The following is a 22796-nucleotide window of genomic DNA, read 5'->3' as shown; positions in this document are numbered from 1 at the left end:
GCAAAACTCACTTTGGGCAAAACCACAATCTCTTTATTGAGTCTTCAGAAGTCATGGAAAGAATAAAATATGAAATTGTACAGCCAAGAATGCGCCAAATTTATTAAAAAGCTATGCAATAATAAGAACAAAGAATGGTATTCTTTGCTTTGGGCAACATTGTCAGGTACTATTGGATTACAAATTGTGTTGTAAACAAAGCAGATGTAATTGTAGCACAGATGGTTTTATGTTCAGTGCAATTACGTGCCAGTAGTGGACATACTGTGAAGAGGGAAATTTTTACCACTTCTAAATGATTGCAATCACTCATCAAATTTCTCAATGCTCAGATAAGTGTGTTAAAAATGTTATGAGTTCAGGCTCAATATTATAAGTAAAGGTGGGAAAACATTGAGAGGCTGGTCAGAAGGACGACTGTGGTTAAGGACAAGGATATTCTTAGTTAAAGAGGAATTCTGATAGCTTTGTCAGATTTTGTAAGTTAGAATACACAATGATGTGTATTAGTTATCCTTCATATTTAACGTACTCTTGTATCCCAAGCTCCCTAATATCTACAAAGGGAACCAAAGCACACTTTCAGAATGGTGGCAGAGGCAAATTTTTGTCTATACTGGGAAATTACTGTGCAGAAGGCTAAAAGGTAGGAATTGCAACACCCTGTCCACTTTACGTTATTCATTAATTATTAGAGAGTTCACATGAAAAGTGAATCTGAAAAAGCCATTGTATTGTAAATTCATGCCCTGGCTTTGCTTCCTGAGCACTTGCTTTCCCTGTTGTCCAAAGCATAGCTTCTGAATGGTTTCACTTCTGGTAGACCTCTGTAGCCAGCAGTACGCAGTTACCAGCTACCAGTACAGAACTGCACCACCGTCCTAACCGGCACAGTCTGGCCATAAACCCAGCTTTCACCAGGGCTGTATCAACAGCCTGCAGGGCTTTTAAAAACAAAAATCTTCTTCAAAACCTTTTCTGCAAAGCAAAGATAAAAACACGCAAGAAACTTTTTTTCCCATGAGGGTGGTCTGGCAGTGGAACAGAGTCCTGGAGAGACTGTGCTGTCTCTGTCCTTGGAGCTTCTAAAATCCTGACTGGATAAGCCCGGAGCAGTCTGATATGATCCCACAGCTGAGCCTGCTGTGGGCAGGGGCTGGAACTAACAAAATCCCTTCCAATCAGAGCCCTCCTGTCATCCTAAGAAATATTTTCCAGGCAAATAAGATGGTTCAAGTAGAATCCATAATCCTCTTTCTCATCTGGTAGCATTTAAATGTATTAGGTGGGGAAGAAATATTTACCTTTGTTAGAAAAACAATGGGTTCATCCACTAAAGCTTCTTCAGTCTGATGTTGTAATCTGCTTCATGAGAAGTTACTAATACAAGGAAAACTGTGTGGAAAGAGACATAACTGAGCTGGAAATTGGGTATCCTATTCTGAGTTAATAAAAAAAGAACAGTATATTCTTGTGCATTTTAAACTAAAGATAGACTTTTTCTTTTCTCCTGAGTGTATTTATCAGACAAGAGAAAACATTCATTCATTGACCTTTGCCTCACAACTTGGGTGAAGAGTATAGCTTTAATACCGTACTCCATGAGCTCTCATAGCATAGTGTTTAATTAGTTACATTATAAAAGTTAGGTTGATGTAGGATCAGTGTTGCCATGTTTCCTGGGGGACTGATCTTGCAGATTGTTTCCCTTTGTTTGGAGTGGGTGCAGGCTGTTGATGCAGCCCCAGCAAAAGCTGGATTTATAGCCAGACTGTTCAGTCTGGGGCAGTGGTGCAGTTCTTTACTGGTAGCTGGTAACTGCGTACTACTGGCTACAGGGGTCGACCAGAATTCAGCGGAAGGGCCAAGTTACTTACCAGTTGTCTGTTAGGCAGTCTGCACTAGCAAATGGTCTGTGTTGTTGTAAAACAAATAATGCAGTTTAGTTTTAAAGCCTTTAATCCCTTAATATTCTGCAATTCATTAGTTCATATGATTTTACCAGTCTACAGAAATACATTCACAATATTGAGTGGATAACTCGCAGAGAATCAGGGCTTCTCTGCGTTACAGGTAAAGTGTCATCCCATCTTAAATGTCCATACTGATTTGCAGCTACGTAATTAATGTAAAATACTTCCAGTGAGCATAGAAATAAAAAGAGTGCAAAAATATGCAACAGAAAACTGTGAATAGCTGCAAGAGTTTTAAAGATGATGGTGCTGTTGAAGTGGAATGGTGTTCTGTGTTCCTGAGTGGTGACTGTCATCTCTTTAGTTTATGTCAGGGCAGGTAATAATCTCTTGCACATGTCAAAGTCTGCTACCCACAGACTTTTAGGGAGAAGGAACTTGGAAGAGAAGAATGAATGCATTGATCATTCAAAAGCACTGGCTTTTGAAACTTGTGCTGAGGGATGTGGAAAGGAGAGGACAGGTTTTTGCAATCTCGGTTGTTACCAAGTCCATAGGTATGATAGCAAACAGGAATGCAGCCGAGCTGGAAATGACAAAAATATGTCTGAGAATGTGGCGGTGTCCCAAGAGAGGCATTTCTCTTTGAGACATTTTGTTAAAGGAAGCTGAAATAAATCCACAAAAAAAGAGGGAGGAGGCAGGAGAGATGTGATACTGAACTGCAAGTACCTGGATATGTAGCTAAGTAATCCTTATGTGAAATGATACTTATATAAGAATTCCCCAAGAGGGAGAAGGCAGGTGTAAAAGAACATTTGACCAAGAAGTTGGTCCTGTGAGAATCACCTGAGCAATTTTTATGTGAATATTGGACCATGGCTAGACAGAAATTGGTCTGAAATTGCACTTTAAAAAGAAATACCTCTCCTACCTCTTTAACTGTAAAAAAAAAAAAAAAAAGTTTAGGATTTACAGTGATGAAGCCTTTTTTTTTTTTTTTTAAACTGTGATTTGCAGAGAAATAGTAGGGATAACTGAGTCTGCAATCCGATGTTAAAGCCGCATGTCCCATGTATTCAAATCTGGCTGGCTAAAGCTGGGTTTCTAACTCTGCGTTTTCAGTGCAGATGATGCTAGCATGACCCTGTGAAAGGTAACAAGATTTCTGGTGAGACTTTGCCTCTTATTTTGAGGCATCAGAAGTTGTATCTTCAGCTGGTGAAAAATCTCCTTTAAGCCAGTGCACTGGACAGCACAGGCATAAGGAAGAAATTGAGAGTGTGCAGCACTGCTGAAAATTACATTGCTCACATCCACAAGGTGCTTAACTTCAGATGGCAGCTATCTTCTGAGAATTTTCTGCAAGGGGCAGCTTGCAGGTCTGGAAACTATCAAATGGCCTAAAACCCTCCATAAATTGAAAAATGAGTATGTCATTAGTTGCACTTTGGCTTCCTTAAACACACATACTCGTTTGCTTGTTTAAAGGCAGATAAATAGTGGTACTATGATGGATAATGATGAAACTGAGCTGGAGAGACATTATGTAAACAAGAGATGTACATTACAGCAGAAAAGCAAAGCTTACTACAGCAGGAACAAATGGGATATTTTTGTTCTTTGCAGCCCGAGAACTCAAAATAAAACATTTTAATGCTGTGTTTTTAATATTATAACTGTCAGACTTCCTGGCAACTAATCTCGACCTTTTATTCTTTTTGAAGCATTTCTGAATAGCATAAGGATGCGTATGCTAATATTGTAAGTCATTAATACGTCATTGACTGGCACACAGGCAGGTGTTTTTCATTGAGCTGTCTGGGTTTGCCTTCGTACATTTTTGTACATCCATTAAAACTTTTGGGGTTCATTTCAATCTGATTTACCAGCTGCACTGACATAGTGGCTATATTTATGAGGATATGTTTAAAATTATGGATATGTTAAAAACGTTTATATTTCCCTTGGCCTAGACCTTAAAAGCCCAAAGCAGAACCTGATCAATAAAAGTGCTTACAATTTATAAAATGTACAGTGCTGTTTAAAAATGTGTTAACACTTTTATGTAATCTTTGTTTCTAAAATCACATATATTACTGTGGGGGTTATGAGGGGTGGTATTCTTCCACCATAACACAAGGAAACATAAGACAGAATTGTTCAGCGTAGCTACATGTTCCTGGCCTTGGCTTCTGTAAACTTTTTGTGCAGCCATTTATTTATCACACAGTGGGTATTTGGGAGACCAAGCCTGAGATTATAGTGCTAACTTTACAAGAGCTCCTCTCTTAGATGAAGCTCAAGCGAGTACCAAAAATCAGAATGACAAAACGTGTATCAAAATCCCGTTCTGGTAGCAATCAGTTTTGCCCTATTTGATTGGTTTTTTTTCTCTCATGTTAATTGTGGAACAGAAGGTGATTGAAAAGTGTTACAAGAATCTGTGAATCAGTAAGTGGGCAAATGAAGTTTGCAGTTTCAGATTAAAAATTCCCAAATTGAAAAATAATTAAAGCCAAAAGGCACAGCTTTAACTGCAGTATTTATAAGAGCAGGATTGTTCCTAAATACTTTCAGAATTTTGGACAGATGCAAACCAAATTAAGCATATTTTACTTTTATTTTTTACCAACCTGGAAAATGGAAGGTGACTGTAAGGGGGATTTTTACTGTAACAGACATTTCCCTCTTATTATTTTACCTTGTTTCCATTCTGTTTAATCCACTCTGGGCTGTGTCATTCCGTGCCTGACAATACACATGAAGTTATTTCAGTTTTCGTCAACATAGTTTTTTCTCCTGTCCTGAGGAGAAGAAACCTCTGCTTGTGTAATGAAACAGGGAGCAGAAAATTACCAAAGATTTAATTTAAATTCATTGTTCTTTTTCAAGTTGGTGTATTCCTACGAGATTTGTCATTTTAAGGTATGCTTTGTAAGCCATATGTGCATAAATCTGTATCTCCAGCTGTGGAAAGGGAATTACAGTCAGAGAAATAAAGCTCCAACAGGCAAGGAATATCTAGCAGCAGTGTTTCAGTGGAGGTATACATGGAAGCCCTAGAACTAAACAGGTTTCAAACTGAAAGGTGGAAGGGTGCAAACAGGACATTGAGCCTAGCTTGAGTGCTGCAGAAGGCATGGTTGGAAAGACTGAGCAGAAGAGCAGTGTTCTGTCCATCCATGACCCTTCCCAGAGTCCCGCTTCAGGATGGAGTGTCTTTCTGTATGCTCACTTGGGATGTCTGTCTCTTGGAATGAATCAGTGCAAAAAAGATTCATAGCCATATTGTCTGGGCACTGTGTTAGCCCTATTGGACAAATAATGCTTTGGCTTTCCAAGATACTTAATGTTTTTTTTAGGTAGGTGCGCATCCTAGAACTTTACAGATCTGGAGTTACTTGTTACAGCAATGCAGTGTTGAGTGTATGACCACTCTTTAAAAACATGGACTACAATTCAGAGACTAAAACTGTCAAAACTGCAGAAGGGCACAAGTTAGACATGTACTGTTGATTTCAGAGAATCATAGAATGATTGTGGTTGGAAGAGACCTCCAGAGGTCATCTGATCCAAACCCCCCATTCCCAGCAGGGACATCTAGTGCCAGTTGCCCAGAAACACGTCCATACGGCTTTTGAATATCTTCAAGAATGGAAACCCCACAACCTCCCTGGCCAAGCTGTGCCAGCACTTGGTCACCCTCACAGGAAAAAACTGTTTCCTGATGTTCAGAGGGAACCTCCTGTGTTTCCATTTCTGCCCATTGCCTCTTCTCATCGGGCACAACTGGAACGGGCCTTACTCAGTCTTCTTTGCACTGCGATGTACACATTGATGAGATTCCCCCTGAGCCCTCTCTTCTCCAGCCTGGAGAGTCCCAGGTCTCAGCCTTTCCTCATAGGAGAGGCATTTTAGTCTCTGTTCTTCCCAAGGACTCCTAATAGCTGTTCTGTTTCCTGTCTGAATGAAAGCTGTGATTATAGGTTAAATAGTCACTAGAAGTGATCTTATGCCACTGGTAGGAGTCTTTCATGGTTGATTTAGTTTAAAAAAAAAATTAAGTCTGTTACTCAAGAAATAACTGCTAGTATGTGAACGAACAGTTGATGTGAGAGCTCTTGAATACATTTGTTTGATATGGACTAGATTCTATAAGGATTTACTTCTTTCCCTTGCTTGCAGAAAGGCTTATGCCAATTATTTTCGAAAGTAACTTGCTTAGCAGCTATGCCCACAGTAAATATTTTAGCCAGAGATCTACCTGGGGTTTGTTTATTTGTTTAAGTTTGAGGAGGGGGAGGAGTGTGTGCTTTTTTTTAAAAAAAAGACTGACTTAGAAAATATGCAGATTTTTTTTTTCACATTTGAAAAATATATTCTCAATGGTTCAATGGTAATGTTTGCTGAACAGCAGATGGGTAGGTTGGCTTTATGGTTCATGATCTAAAAACCTGCGGTACGGTATTCTGGAACGTAGTTTGTATCAGAAAGGAAGTGAGTGATAAGGATAACGTTTTAACCTGCAAGCACCCGGGCAATTGGGTTTGTTCTATGCTTTTGATATGATACTTAGTGGCATGTTAATACATTCAGTGGGCATGTAAAACTCCTGAAATATTCAACTGCATCTTTCCTTTCCTTTCAGATCGTAAATCTTATAGAAGAAACTGGACACTTTCATATCACAAATACAACCTTTGACTTTGATCTTTGCTCACTGGACAAAACCACAGTCCGTAAACTACAGAGTTATCTGGAAACATCTGGAATCTCCTGAGGATTCAGCATCTGGCTGCATCAAAAGCTGTTCTTTAAATGAAACATTTGGAATGATGCAACCAACATGGAGGGGGAGGAAACAAAACAACCCTCTTCAGCTTTATTTTTCCTTAAAGCCAGTCATCATCTCTTGATAAGGGAGAGGAAGAGTGATAAGACTCAAGAGGACCACTCTTCTCAAGAAGAAAATGCTCTGGAAGTTTGCCTGGATAGCCTTGAAAAAAACAACACAAAAACAAACAAAAATCTTGATCTTAATGAATGTGTATGGTATCATGTATCTCTCTCTGTGGTGTTCCAGTCCACAAGGTGAATGCATGTTCAACACACTGCCTTATTACATAACTGATCTATTTATTATTGCATACATGTATTCTAAAGTCAATGAGTGATTGAATGACACTACCAGATGTTGCAAGTAGTGGGGTCCCATGTGTGCTCTTTTGATGCAGTACTATCACAAGCCTAGTAAACCTTATTCATGTTAAAATGCCACTTCTTGCTATCTTTCTCTAGTGACTTAAAACACTACAGTCTTGTTTCCACTTCCACAGTTTCAGGAAACAAGACACAAAGTTGGGGATCTAACAGTGGTCCTATATTTTGTTGCCCATCTACCATGATGGGTTGGACCACAGCAAGTTGGACCGCAGGTCCTTGGCTCTGTCCATTTATTGATCTTGACCATGGTAGAAAATGCACCAAATAGGGTCATGTGACTTGCTGTCTAGCCTTAGTGAATAAACTAGTAGGACTTTTTAATGAAAAATGTTATGTATATTGTCCTGAATCCAGCATCTTTTGCAGTCTAATTTCTTGTGTCTGTTTTAATGTTATAAAATTAAATATATATGAGTGAAAGTGTTCTGCAGGATCATTGTAAAAGAAGAAATACTGGTCCTGTCTTCTAATGAAATGGTGTAGAAAATTCTTAATTTGGACCTATTTATTACTACAAGTTTCAACACTTTTCTGCTGCCAGTGTGACTCACTTTTACCATAAAACTATTTGCATAACATTTTTGTTTGTTCATATAGTATATGATCTGCTTAGTTTGCTTAGGGGTTTTGTTTTTGGTTTTGTTGTTTTTTTTTTTTACAACTGCTGAATTAAAACCTTTTATTTGAAAAGAAAAAAAAATAGCTGTTTTTCTACAGTTACATGTTGGAACAAATACATCTATGGTATCTCATATATGTGTGTGTGTGTATACATATGTGCATGCACATGTGTGTGTGTATATATACACACACATGCATATATGCTTTTTAAACTTTCCAGATTTTGATATCGGTTCAATAACCTGCTTGTGTTTCCAGAAGGATTTCTTTTCTATAAAAATTAGTATTCTTTCATACCATCTATTATTCATTAAAATCAGGATCCCTGTTTATGCATGATCAAATGAGAGAACGTGTACTCAGTTTCACATCAATGCTCTGTGCTTTCATATTGCTGATGGTTTCTTGATGAAATCATCGCACTTCTATTAAAAGCTCAAGTCTCCCAATGAAAAGATAAAAGAATTTAAAAAATACTTCTGGATGCAAAGGTTTATTCAGGTTTACCAGCCTTAAAAAAGTATCTTGTTTCTGGACAGGCCAGTATGTCATGTGTATGCTTATAAGCCACGTGTAGTCTGTATGTGTAGAGCTGAACAGTAGTATCTGTATGACTTACTGTTTCAGGTGCACAGTTTGTGCAGCACTGTAAAACTAAATTCCTATTGGGGTTATTTCTTATTCAGATGGTAAATCTTAATACTGTTTCTTTAAGTCCAAAGAAAATTTTACACTTTACTGTTTTTGAGAGGGTGTGATACAGATTGGGTTGTGGGAGCTTTTTTCTTATTTAAAATGTTGTTTGACCACACTCCACAGGAAGTCCTTCTCAGGCTTCCCAAGAACAAGTGTACTTTTCAGTAATGTTATGACTCTTATTGATGATTGGCATGAAGCATACTTGAAGCATTATGTTGTTCTTTTAAGTCCGTGTCTTAATGTGCAATTGGGGAGGAAGCGGGGAATGGGAGTGTAATTTTGAAGTTACTTTTGACGTAAGGCAGGTGATGGTGGGGAGGGGGGAGAGGGTGCATGTGAAGGGGATAAAACTCAATTTCTATTGATTATTTTATATGAAGATGTTTGGAAATCTAAAAGCAACCTTAAAAACCTTTGGTCTACTAGTGTGTGTTCAACTTCCTATCTTTTAGTTGTAGCAGATACCTATGGAATTTTGTCCATTTTGACTTTTCTAAGTTTTGTGGTAAAAACTCATTGAGTTTCAGCAGGGGAAGAATTCCATGATACTTCTAGTATGAATATTGCACTATTTTGTTAGAAATGGTGAAATGAATCATTTTACCCTTAAAATACTAGATAAGCTTTATTATACACTGAGAACAGGGGAGGAAGAAAACAGCAAGTAGGTGAATAGGCATAAAAGAGAGATGACAGCAATTCCAATGTCAAGTTACTGCTGGATTTCATGCAAATTGTGGACCATACTTAAAATCTTAAATTTTCTAATTTGGTGGGAGAGGGAAGAAAAACTGCAGTTGTGTGTGTGCGTGTTGCGTTTTCCACAAAGTTCTGATAGAATAAGAGTTACTAAATGTTTGATCTGAATTTAAAAAAATTAGCTGTTTTCTTCTAATTTTGTATGCAGAAACAAAATAAATCCTTGTTCAAATAATTTCAGACATTCATATTTCTCTTAAAGAAAAAAATAATAAGATACTCTTCCAAGTCTTTAACATATATGAGCATTGATCTTTGGGATGGGTTAAAGTGTGTTGGCAATAAATGTTTTGGAGTTTTACTTAACATCAAGCTGTTCAAAATGAAGTTACATGTGAGAATTGGGATTAATTCCTTGAGGTGATCAGATGGGTTAACAATAAGTTGCAATATCTAAAAAATAATTTTCAGCATAAGTGAATCGCTGTTATTAGAACAGTAGTTGTTTCCAATAGTAAGGACAATTTTTGTCTCGCCACTGACTTTTCACCTCAGAAAGTTGATGTCCAATTGGGTAGACAAGTTTTAATATCTTTTTAGAAGCTTGAATCCACTGAGAGGTTTTACAAAAATTTCAGTATCATCTAGATTTGAAGGCTTTCTTAGTCCATGCTAAAGGGCAAGAGCAAGAAAGGAGGAAGGGACATACACTGAAGTGAGGAGAGTCTTCCAAAGTAAAACAAAACTCATGCTTAGTCTTCAGCCCTTGGATCATAAGAAATGGTTGATCATTTCTCTCTCTCTCTTCTTTTCATTGGTTGGGTGCTTTTAGGTTAAGTCCATTCTCTCAAAAGCAGAATACACACAGTACAGTGCATTTGGAGAGCCCCCATATATTTCTATTAAAGTTTTTTCTAGTCTGGGAGAAGGAAATTAGAAGTTGTTGGATTTTGCCTGACTCATTCTCCTTTCCCATTCTCACAGTGCAATAAAGTATGTTCACGGTCTGGTTTGGGTCCTTAGTCCTTACTTGGTAAGTATCATCTTGTTTTCTTAGAAGCTATATTAGTGTTTTGGGGTTTCTTGAATGACCCCTTGATTTCAAGCCCCATTACTTAGTTCGCAAAAATGAATGGGAAAACTGTAGAATAGTCCGAAGAGAAAACTGCCCTGTGCAGTTGTTGTATGCGTTATGTTACTCCAGACACTGCCCTGATGTTAGGAGATTTTATTTGCTTCATACAGTCTTTGTTCATACAGATCATATCCCATCTTTTACCACTTGCAGTTTAACAGCAGTATGTCTTTTAGTGAACACTTGTTTCAGTCGATAGAGGCACTTGTTATTTTTGTGTTTGCTTGTTGGTCCATTGATTTGCCCTGTTGGCTGTTGTGCAATGAACTGAAATCAAGACTTGAGGTGAAAATCTTGTCAGGCTTTCAGCCATAGCAGGAGCTAGCAGGAACTGCAAAGATAAGCAGTGCAAAACATTTCCAGAGTTTAACAAGTGGAAGGCATGTGTTTGTGTGAGATGCCATACTTTTCTTAATTGTGAGGCAGCATACAGGAGAATGTAGTGTACACCAGGAAGCTGTTCTGTATACTGTACCAAGAAGCTTTACTGTTGGGCATAAAAGGCTTACAAACAGATGATGGGGACTAAAACTTACATATCTGCAGTGCTTTTGTGTGTGCTTAGGAGTTAATCAGTGCATTAACACAGCTAAACCAATGACATTTCAGGGCTGGCTCTGTGTCTGAGTGAGCGGATAAATTAACATCAAAGCACAATCTTACGAGGGCCTTGCATTTACTTGAGCAGCAAGAAATGCCACTGTGGCTAGAGAGTAAAGGGAAGTATTACCACAGTGAGAACAATACAATTTGGGGAGGGAGGGAACTGGGGAAAAAAAAAAAGAAAAAAATAAAAAGAGTAAAGAAGAGATCTCCTAGTAGCTGGATGTAGTTTCTTAGGTTAAGATAGGCAGTGCAGTTTGCTGGTCAGCAGTTCTGTCTGCTGTAAGAGAGGATGACAGCTTGCAGACTGGCAGCTTCTTTGGTTCATTGCTGTAATAATTGTGTTGTTGCTGGCTTGATGAGAGAGTGCTGTATTGCAGCATTATAACAAAAAACTAAGTTTGTCTTATGGTTTGAGATGCTAATGTCTGTTTAACCTTTGTTTGAATATTGCATCTTACTTATATTCTGATTTACCTTAACCAGATTGATTTCACTGCAAATTGATAATCTTGTATTTTTTATTCTTCATTTACTGTTAATGTTTGCAGTCTAGAAATACAAGCAAAGTCAAACATAGGTCTGTGAATACAGCAGAATATATATTTTCATTATCATTCAATATAATTCTGACTGGACGTAACTCTTTCGTGAATGTTATATCAAATGGGTCATGTTCAGTTTCTTCAGAAAACTGATGCTATAAAGCTGGCATTTCCACTAGTAAACTTTACCTTTCTCATCACAGGAATAAATTATTACCTTTTGTCATTGCTTACAGAGAGACAGAATTCAAGGTCTGGGTCCTGTTTAGGAAATAGTAGGTTTGTGAAGCTGTCAGTGACATCTTTTTAGTAAGACCTAGAAATAAAACCTATGTCTTAGGAAGGGGAGGAAAAATATGCTAAAAATATTTTCACTTGATAACGGTGTGTTTTTCCCAAAGGTTATATTCATTTTTCAAATCCTTAAGCATCTTATGGCCAGTAGAGAGACTACATACAAACCATTAAGAAATCAAAGGTATCAAAAAGATAAAACAAGTATGTTGTATTAAAAGCCTGGCTGCGCAAGTAATAAGGTCGTAAAGCTGATACTGCTTTCAGTGCAGGGCAGACCTTGCTAGCACATGTGGTTTGTGTATCCGCATCTGAGTGGGTGGTCTAGTGCAGTACAAAATGCTGCAGGAGCGCTTAGTTTTTGAGCAATGCAGAGGAGACATTGAGGATAGGCTGAGCCAGCACCACCTAGGGTATCCAAGGTAAAGCAGTTTTCTTCCAGCTTTCATGAGCAGCTAAGCTTTCACTTTGCCTATTCATCTAAATATCTTAATTATTTTTTGCAACTATATTAGTCCCCACTCAGAAGTTTCATGCTTGCTGGGGACCTGGTTAGGTTTGGGTTAGGGTTTTTTATTTTGATGTGGTTGTTACACCCATTGGGTAGGACATGAGAAGACAGAAGTGGAACAAAGTAGTGATTTCTTTTTTATTATTATTTTTATTTTCCAGTTCTGTTCCAACAAATATAAGCATCTGAAATGTTTGCCTTCAAAAATTCTCTTTCATGTGAGAAGCAGTTAGTACTGGTTTCATTAGTGTCATTTTTTTGTCCGCACAATGTGTAAGAGGATGAATTAAGATGAAGCTTCTGTGAAAGCGTACACATCTAAGACTAGGATGTGGCTTGATGGAGTGCTTGATGGTCTGTTGGACCACTGCAAACAGGGCAGCCTAGAAATGTTATTTTTATTATTATTATTATTATTATAGAAATGTATGAATAAGACTATTTCAGCCTGTGTAGCGAGTGAAGTAAGTGATTAAGGTACTCAGTTTCTGACTGTCTCTTGCCTAAGCTCCCTTGGACATCTGCACACCACCTATGTAAAGATAAATTATGAGTGTCTACTGTGCTCAACAGCCTTTTACTTTTGCATTATCACAAGTATTTGGAGTGGGGGGCTAGAGGAGGCACTTGCGACTGTCTTGCAGCTGTGCAACAGAATTCTGCAGTGCCTTGCTTTAACTGGAATTATGTTCAGGATTAGCAACAGTGTTGGTTGCTCAGATAAGTTTTCTTTATACTTTACTCTTTCGCTGTTATTTTTTTTTGGGGGGGGGGCGGGGGAGGAAGGGGTTTGCGTGGGTCAAGAGAGTTGTTCTCTCTCCACCTGTGCAATGTCTTCCTTCCTTCCTGGTTCACATTCTTAAAGTAGTTAACAATAAAACATCAGGACTCAAGCTCTTCCCTTCACAATGTGATGCATTAGACATTGGCCAAACCTTTCATGGCCTAAATCAACACTGGATATACAGTTTCTTCTTCAAAAGGGGTTGAAGCAGGGAAAGCAAGATTGAGTCTGTTTCAGAAAATTGTTGAGGTTGAAAGGGACCTTGGGAGGTCATCTGGTCCAGCCCCATGATTTCTCCATGCAAGGGGCTTTTGCCAAACCCTTTGGAAATCTCTTGGTGTTGGGCCTTTCTCATGCACTGAGTGTCCAAGTAAACTAAATGTTGCTTTGAGCATCCAGACACACTCTTATAAACCTTTTGTCATTCTTCCTTCAAGCTTTTTTTTCTTCCTGGGTAAGGAGTTTTTCTCCAAGGACCAAAGCTGGTACAGGTCTCCCTCTATTAACAGTAAATGGAAATTATTTTAAAGGAGCCTTTTCAGGAATTTAGATATAGCGCCTTAGTGTCCAAATGCCCTTGGTTGGCTGTGGATCTTATACCAATGATAATGTTCCTTCTTATATAATTATTAATGCACATACTGTGTCATGGTATCACATGGTTTGGGTTGGAAGGGACATCTAAAGATTATCTCATCCAAACCCCCTGCAACAGGCAGGGACATCTTTCACTAGACCAGGTTGCTCAAAGCGTCATCCAACCCGATCTTGAAGACTTCCAGGGATGGGGCATCCACAGCTCATCTGGGCAATCTGTCCCAGTGTCTCACCACCCTCATTGTAAAAAAAATGGGGGACTGTATCAAAGGCCTTATAGAAGTCCAGATAGACGACATCCATAGCTCTTCCCTTCTCCACTGATGCAGTCATTCCATTGTAGGAGGCCATTAGCTTAGTCAAGCATGATTTGCCCTTGGTGAAGCCATGTTAGCTGTCTCACGTTGCCTCACAGTCTTCCATATGCACTGACATATATTCCAACAGGATCCCTTCCATGATCTTCCCAGGCATGGAGGTGAGGCTGACAGGTTGGTAGTTCCCAGGGTTGTCCTTTCTACACTTTTAAAAAAAATTTTAAGCAATTTTTTTCCTTTTTCCAGTTGCCAGGGACTTCACCTGATTGCCATGACTTTTCAAGTATCATGGAACGTGGCTTGGCAATTACATCAACCAGTTCCACCAGGACTCTGGCATGCATCTTATCAGGTCCCATAGACTTCTGTATGTTCAGGTTCGTCAGTTGATCATGAACCTGATCTTCCCTTACAGTGGGGAGGACTTAATTCCCCCAGTCCCTGCCTTGAGGTTCAAAGGCTTGAGAGATGTGTGAAGAGAGATTACTATTGAAAACTGAAGCAAAAAAAAAAACGTTGAATACCTCAGCCTTCTCAGATGTCACTAATTCTGTATTATCTCCCCAACATCATGGTAAAATTCCAATGGTCTCTTCTTCAAGTAGGGCAAATGCAAAACCTGACTGTCCTACCCCAATGCTTACTGTGAAAGCTTGAGCAAGTAATGGTTTTGACTTTTGTGTTATGGTAGCTTTGGATAAGAATGAATCTGTGATTTCTAAAAGGGAAATTTAGGAAATAGGAGGAGCTGACTGTTCTTTCTAGAGTTTATTAAGAACGTATTTTTGTTAATTGGATTGAAGTAGTGATGTAAGACTTGTTAACTTTCCTGGAAAGCTCCTGAATGCTTTATGTTTCACCAAGGCCTGATTGTTTAATTTTTTTTATAATCCAAGACTGTAATTTATCTAAATGGAGAAAAAAAAAAGGGACAGCATGTAGGTTAGCAGAAAAACAAAATAATGGAATATTTTAAATTGGAAGGGACCTGGGGAGCTCTCCAGTCCCAGCCCCTGCCCAGAGCAGGCTCAGCTGGGGGGCCCAGACCAGGCTGCTCAGGGCTTTACCCAGTCAGAGTGTGAAAACCCCAAGGATGGAGGCAACCCAGCCTTCCTGGCCTTGGCTCCACGGCTGGGCTGTCCTCAGAGGGAGAAGGCTTCTCCTTATCTCCAGCCCGATTCTCCCGTGTTTCAGCCTGCATTGCTGCCTCTTGCCCTTCTGCCACACGCCACTGTGAAGAGCCAGGCTGCGTGTCCTCCATGCCCTCCTGTCAGTGCCTACGATGCTTTTGGGTGTCCCCAAAGCCATTCCTCCTCCCAACTGAACCAGCCCTGGTCCCACAGGCTCTCCTCACAGGGCAAGGGCTCCAGACCCACTGTCTTGGTGGCCTCCCCTCAACTTTTACCAGTCTATCAATGTTTTTCCTGCATTCAGGGCAGTGTTCCTTATGTGGTCTGAGTGCAGAGAAGAGGGGATGATCCCTCTCCTGGCTTTTAGGGCCACATACTGCTTATGCCACCCAGGCTACTGCTGGCTCTTGTTGCTGCCCGTGTACATGGCTGGCACGTGATCAGCTTGCTGCCTGGCTCTTCCCCCAGAACTGCTTCCTGGACTCAGCCTGCATCACTGCAGGGCTCTGCCTTCCCAGGGCAGAGCTCAGCATTCATCCTTGCTGAATTTCATAGAATCATAGAACGGTTAGAGTTGGAAGGGACCTTCAAGATCATCTAGTTCCATACCCCCTGCCATGGGCAGGGATACCTCCTGCTAGACCAGGTTACTCAAAGCTCCATCCAACCTGGACTTGAACACCTCCAGGGAAGGGGCATCCACAGCTTCTCTGGGCAACACGTGAGCTCGTGAGCTCACACATTGCTCACGTGGAACTTCTCATCCACCAACACCCCCAAATCCTTCTCCTCAGGACTTCTCTCAATCCATTCTCCACCCAGCCTGTATTTATGCTTGGAATTGCCACGACCCAGGTGCAGGACCCTGCACTTGGCCTTACTGAACTTCATGAAGTTTGCACAGGCCCACTTCTTAAGCTTGTCAAGGTCCCTCTGGACAGCATCCCTTCCCTCCAGGGTGTTGACCACTCCACACAGCTCGGTGTTGTCAGCAAACTTGCTGTGGGTGCACATGATCCCACTATCCACATCCCCAACAAAGATGTTAAATAGTACTGGTCCCAGTACTGACCCCTGAGGAACATCACTCGTCACTGATTGCCACTTGGACATAGAGTTGTTGGCCACAACTCTTTGAGTGCAGCGATCTGGCCACTTCCTTATCCACCAAGTGGACCATCTGTCAAATCCATGTCTGTCGAATTTACAGACCAGGATGTCATGCGGGACAGTGTCAAATGCTTGGCACAAGTCCTGGTAAATGATGTCGGTTTCTCTTCCCTTATCCACCAACACTGTAACATTGTCATAGAAGGCCGCCACATTTGTGAGGCACAACCTGTACATACAGGTACATACACAAAGAGGAAGGGGAAGAGGTTTTAGTTGAAGGCGTGAACAATTGTAACACCAAAGTTGAAAACTGACTAATAAACGAGCTCCTGAAGTTACTGGCGTTGTGTACTGGAGGGAAGGGGGACACATAGAATACCCTTACCAAGGAGCTGTGACAAGAACAGGGAACATTGTCTTCCCAGCTGCTCTGCCTGGAGGCAAACAGGCTGAGATGAAAGGTACTGTGTGTCTGCTAATAGGAAGGAGGGAATGAGCACTGGTGCTGCTAATTGCTTTCAAGGGGAATACCAGAAGAAATCATTAGGGGTGGAGACTGGGCTATAGAAAGGCAGGAATTTTTTTTAGGCAGTAACGTTAGTATTAGAATTTACTTCCCCTAGAAGAAAAAAATCGAAAGACTGGTGTGGATGAAGGCATGTTAATTTTCTAGTGGGAAGGAGAAAGAGGAAAATGTGAACTAAGAAAATGGGACTTAGTGGGGCTAATCTACAGAGAGTATTTTTAAGCTGAAGAATATTGGGCATAGTTTTCAAAACTTTCAAATGGCAAAATCCCAGTACGGTGGCTTTAAATGTGAAACTACTACAAGTTTTTCTGGTGTTTGAAAGCTGAAACACAGATGCATCCTGTACCCTAGGAAATTGAGTCAATATAGAAAACTGACAGTATTTCTTCACTTGGTGAATGACGGCTGTATGGAATACATTTCTGAGAAAAGCAAGTTAAGCAGTCATTTAATGAGATTGGGATATCTTGATTTGTTCCAGGGGAGGTGAAGATGCCAAAGCAGCAGGGTGAAAAAGTTCAAAAGTGAGCTTTTGATATATTTCAGAGGGTTTAATATCTTTTCCGGTCCCTAAATTTTAGTATGCTCTTGCCTCTGATTAACCTTTCGCCCCTGTTTCGTGGCAGTACAATGGTGTCTTTGTTAAACTCCCAGCAGAGCTACCAACTCATTGTGTCCTACTCAATGTATATTGGTAATCCGCCAGTTTATCTGTGGTGGGTTTTTTTTCTTTTTATCTTTTCCTTATCAAAACAACAGAAACAACAAATAGCACTCAGACCATTCTGCCTTGTATTTCAACCCCAAACGCTGAAAGGTGAGAGAGAAGTAATTTCTTTTTAACCAGCCTAACATACTCTGTATTGAATATTAGCTTTAAAAGCAGCAAAGTCAGGGCTTGCACTCTGTTTTCTCAGATGAAAGAAAAGCACTGGGGGTTTTATACCTCGCTGTTCTGCCATCTATGCAAGTGCACAGGAATAACAACCTTTTGAAGATTTTTGCCAAAAGAACATGGTAAAATTTTCTACAGTATGTGAACAACATTATCACTTTTCAAAAGGGTCCCACAGTCACCAAGGCTTTTACTTTGTTTTCTTCTTCACGTGCACGGGTATTTTATGTATTTGTTGCTGTTGTGGGTATCCTCCTGTATTGCCCAAATTGTGTACCACAGTATGGGGCCTGTAGAATAATACCCATGTGCCTCCTATTGAATGTAATTTGCCTGAGTGTATAACAGTATCAGACCATGAGCTCTGACCTCAAGCAACAAAGATACAGCAGTAGGTCTCTATACATTTGATATATAATCTTCACAACAGTCCCCAGAGATGTTTGATAAACTGCGAAACTGAAGAGTAAAGAAGTCAACTAGAGTATGTTAATGTATATGTAACACAGCAAGAGTCTATAGAGAACTTATTCAATTTGCTACACTTTCTGTACAGCCTACATATGGGATTTGCCATACTAGTCTGAAACCATGATGCACCTGAAAATATTTAAGTGTTTTGTATGCTGCTTTTGCCTAAAGGCTTGAGGTGTCACTTTTTTATTAACTTTCCTTATCACACAAAGCCCAACCACAGTCCTTTATTAGTGATCACTTGGGGGTTTGGGGTTGTATTTTCTTGCTGTTGCTGAAAGCGTTAACAGTTGACTGCATAGAAATAAATATTTTAATGAAATTTTAATAGTTATTAATGGTTAAATTAATGGTTAATAGTGTGGTCTCTTTACAGCATCTGAAACTTTTCGGAGAATTTTTTTCATCTCTAAATTTAAGTAACTAAACACATGAGTTTTTATGGATCTGCAGAGAGCCACAGTAGCTGAAATGGCTTTTGCAGGCAAGATGTTTACAATATACCCTACAGCCTTAACTGAAACAGTTATTAAATCACTTATTGTCACTCACTGTAAATCACTTTTATAATACTTTAGAGATCAAAGTACTGCTTACACAGCACTGCGAGTAGGCACAGCACTCCACAGGTGTCTGAACATCATGGAGAAGTTTAACATCTAAATAAGATGTAGTTCAGCTATTAAAAAAATTAAAATAATTGAGAAGCCAGCAAGCAATTGCATTGAATTTGTTGTATGCAATGCGCCAGTTTCAAAAGCGCTATTGTACCAGGGAAGGTTAGCAACACCAACCTATTCAATCTGTGCCCTGTGCTTTTGGAAACAAATAGATTAGATGATTGAAACAGAATCAAATACTATTCTCTTTCAATGAGTCTCCATTAGCTCATTGTTCCTTGTCTAGACAGCCCAGGTTTGATTGCAGACAGTGCCATACCATCACAGACCTTGGCCTGGAAGCGTGAATGCAAAAGTGCATTCATTGAAAAAGGTCTGCAAGGTAAATGTTTTCAATCCAAGATTGAAAGCTGAGGATAGTTAGCTACCTTATCATGAAGAAATCCAGTTCATCTTTTCTGACATCTTCTCTTGTTGCCCATTTGGGAAGGATTATCTCACATATGATCAAAATAATCCCCTTTCTTTTGTACATAGGCCATATCCTATTCTCATGTCATAGCAAGTCCTCATCAAAGTAGGAGATCTGCCTGGGTTTTGAACTGCGCAGGGTCCATGACTGGTTATCTCATTGTCCAGTTACTACAAACTGGATGCTTCAAACCTGTGCTATACCAAAAAAGTATAGCTGTTGTGGGGAGGTTTGGGGATTTTTTTCCCCTTTCCCTTATGGTGCAGTATGGGACCAAATTGATGGATCATTTATGTAGTCCAGTTAAGTTAAATTTTTTTCAAGAATTTTGAAACCTTAGGACTGCAACTACTCTACCCTTGCTAACTGCTTGCCACCAAGCTACCAGTCCTGCTGGGCTGACATTATGTTCCCGGCTCGCTACAATTTTGGTGAAGAGAAACAAATTTATGCACAGCAGCACTTGGTGGGAAGGATTGTTGGAACATAATGCTGTGTCCACAAAGTGCTTCTCTCTGGCTGTCATCAGACTCTCAGTTTTTCAATACTAGTTTTAGTATGTCGAAATGGGAATATTCCTCTACCTCACAGGGGACTTCTGATGCTGGCTTTATTATTAATTTGCAGTCAGACAGTTATTTCTTCTGTTGCTTCTCAGTTAAATAGAATAACTTCAGAGGTATTAGGTGTTCTCAGAAGAGCTACATAATTTCTCAAATATGCCACCAACTCTGTAGTAGCTGTTGGGTTAGCTGTTTCATCGCATGATGCCCAGCCACTTACTGCAACTGCGGAAGTCTTTTGAGCACTTGCAGCTGCCTGGTGTGACTGTTGCATAAGACGCAGACAGTCTGAACTCCTAATTAGCAATGTAGGAATGTAGAAGGCATGCGGTGCTGTAAAATGTTGAGTACCTTTAAAGATTAGAGGTTGACAACCCCAAAAGAAAATTTCTACTGAAATTCCCTGGGGTATTGCAAGGTGAGCGCTAAAGAATAAAAGATAGAAAAAGCAGAAAACTTTTGGAAGTTGGAACCTGGAACCTGTGTGTAAGCCTAAGCATATATTTGTTTATGGCACTGCTGAAATATGAATATAAATAATCTGCTAATTATTTGAGTGATTGTTTTGTATGCCTACCCTCTACCCTGTCACTCCAGAAGCACGTACGGTTTTCTGAGTAGTTTTGTGACTGAAAGTGGGAAGTGATAAATATTTTTCAGAGTCTGTATTTCTGGGTCTGGAAGATATTTTGTGGATGCACATTGTGACAGGATGCGTAATTCCCATTCCTCTTCTGTGAAAATCAACAGCAGCATGATACATAGACACAATCCTTAAAGAAAACAAAGCTTTACAAACACAGCTTTAAAACTACTAAGCATTGAGGGCTTTTTTCCATCTGTGTACTATCCAAAAGCACAGACTACCTCTGGTGCCAATTAATCTAATTGGTTTGCTTATTTGGGCAATGTTTTCAAGTGCCACTAAACTCTCTCAGGCCTTGGCACACAATTAAAGGAGATAGTTTCATTAGTTAAAAAAAAAAAAGAAGAAAAAAGGAACAATTAAATCATATTTAAATGCCTTTGTGAGAGCTCATGAGTAAATGTGTATACCGTTTATACAGATGCATGTGCAAACATGAGTCTGTTACTGATTTTGAATATTAAGTAGTTTCAAGACTTTTGTCTTTCATTAAAATTTCTTTGAAACATTAACCATGTACTGGCTTTTAAAAAACCTAAGAAAGTTCTTTCTTCTAGCATGTTTTTTTTCAGTCTTGATTCCTTTCTCTTCCCTTTCCTTTGATTCTTGTCTTTACCATTATGTCTTGTACTTGGTTCAAAGTTCAGGATGGAAGCCTTCAAGGAGGAGAGTAATAGCGAGGTGGAACAGGATGTGTGGCTTTCTAGGTCAGCTTGGCATTTGCAATGCTCCTTTAGCAGCAGTGGGCTGTGGACATAAAATGAACAGTAAGACTTTTATTTTCAGCTTACTGCTTTTTAAAATCAATCTTTAGTTGCCTACAGGAGACTGAAAATACTGTGTTGCAGTGTCCCAGATAGTGAGTTTGTGCAAAACAAGTGCCACCACCCTCTATTGACACAGCTAACCGTACTTGAGCGCAGACCTGAAAGGTTGTTCAGACTTTGAAATGACTTTGTCCTTGGATAGCTGTGGTCCCCAGCCTGCTCTCTCCTCTGTGCAGAGCTGCTTCCCCGGTGCCGAAGAGCCCCCAGCCATGCATGACCGACCCCTGGCCGCAGGTGTCCAAAGAGCTGCTTGGAGAAGTAGAGTCGCCTTCCAGTCCCTTGCCCTGATGTCCTCAGGTCTGCAGCTCCAGACAGCAATCAGCTTGCTTTGCTCTGTCTGACGTTGTAACCACATCTGTAATTTGACGAGTGCCCTCACTCTTCTCTTGTCTTCCCTCACCATCCCCACCGCCCGCAGACTCTGTTTCCTTTGTGCCATCACATACATATAGCACTGGGTCAAAATTAAAGCCTGGGTAAAAAAAATCAAAAAAGATATAGATAGCAGGTTTTAAATTATGTGAGATACAATAGTTTGGTAGGGGAAGAAAGGTCTCTCCTAGGCTGTCACTGACTTTGGCGAGCATGTAGAAATTTACTAGGGGCTAGTAATTATGACCCCACTCTTTCAAAGAGCAATAAAATATAATTGCAGTAGGAAACGAGACGGGTGGTTGGTTGAGTGAAATTTGATTTTAAAAACAAATGGTGCATAAATATGCAGGGCATAAAAGAGAGTTACCTCAGCTGATTACATTTTTTTATTGTCCTCTAGCTTTGTTTTACTGGGCAATCTTGCTATGGATATTGTATCAACACTGTGAGATATGGAGAATCGGGGTGTTTGAAGGTAATGGTACAAAACACATTAATCTACTTAGAGACAGTTTGAATAGTGTGAGTAATTCTATTCCAGCAAGTGTCTTATGTTCCTGTATTATTCCCTTTAGAGCAAATGAGAGTTCATGGTCTTGGGTTTCCTAAAATGGAATTAGATACCTAGAAGCCTGCAGTTTGTTTATGTTTCTCTTCAAACTAATGGAACAATGTGGTTGCATTCAATTAAACGTTTTCTTCCAGCTTTTGCAATCTTTGAAACATCTTTGTGGTTTTTGATCTCCGCGTAGCTGCATTTATGCTAATGAGATTCAGCCCTGCACTGAGACTCTGTCGTATAAATGCTAAAATAAGCAAAACAAACACTTGAATGTTGCCAGTGGCTGCTGCCCCCACAGCAATCTTGAAAGCAAGATAGTGCTCCAGTTTCTTTGTATGTGTATGTATGTGTGTAAACATCCATTATATTTTGCTTGGTTACACACTAATTTTCACCATAACCTCTTAAAAATAGTGTGAGGTGAAAGAGTCTCTGATTTATTCCTTAGAGGGGACTAGAAGGTTTAATTGTGAGACCACAGGGAGTACATAATTATTATACTACTGCTCATTTTAACTGCTTATGATACTGAAATCCCTGTCAGGCTGAGGTGTTTATAGTCCAATGCCTGTTTCTTATAGGAGCCACTGAAGATCCTTGATAGGAAGATAAAGGAAACTGCACAGCTGACAAATAAGGATTAAGT

The 22796-nt window shown here is 39.7% G+C and overlaps 1 protein-coding gene across 1 annotated transcript in view; it reads left to right on the top strand.

Moving 5' to 3' along the window:
* MLLT3 (myeloid/lymphoid or mixed-lineage leukemia (trithorax homolog, Drosophila); translocated to, 3) overlaps window positions 1-7361 on the top strand; it is a 74680-nt gene extending 67319 nt beyond the window's left edge. Inside the window, exon 11 of the mRNA XM_009891521.1 lies at window positions 6565-7361. Coding sequence (XP_009889823.1) covers window positions 6565-6696 — 132 coding nt within the window. The 3' untranslated portion in view covers window positions 6697-7361. The remainder of the gene's footprint in view (window positions 1-6564) is intronic.
* The last annotated feature ends 15435 nt before the right edge of the window (window positions 7362-22796 follow it).

Source organism: Charadrius vociferus, unplaced genomic scaffold, assembly GCF_000708025.1.
Source record: "Charadrius vociferus isolate BGI_N301 unplaced genomic scaffold, ASM70802v2 scaffold198, whole genome shotgun sequence".
NCBI classification, from domain to species: Eukaryota; Metazoa; Chordata; class Aves; order Charadriiformes; family Charadriidae; genus Charadrius; species Charadrius vociferus.
The sequence above is the reverse complement of the archived record's forward strand: the minus strand, read 5'-3'. Positions and strand labels throughout refer to the sequence as shown.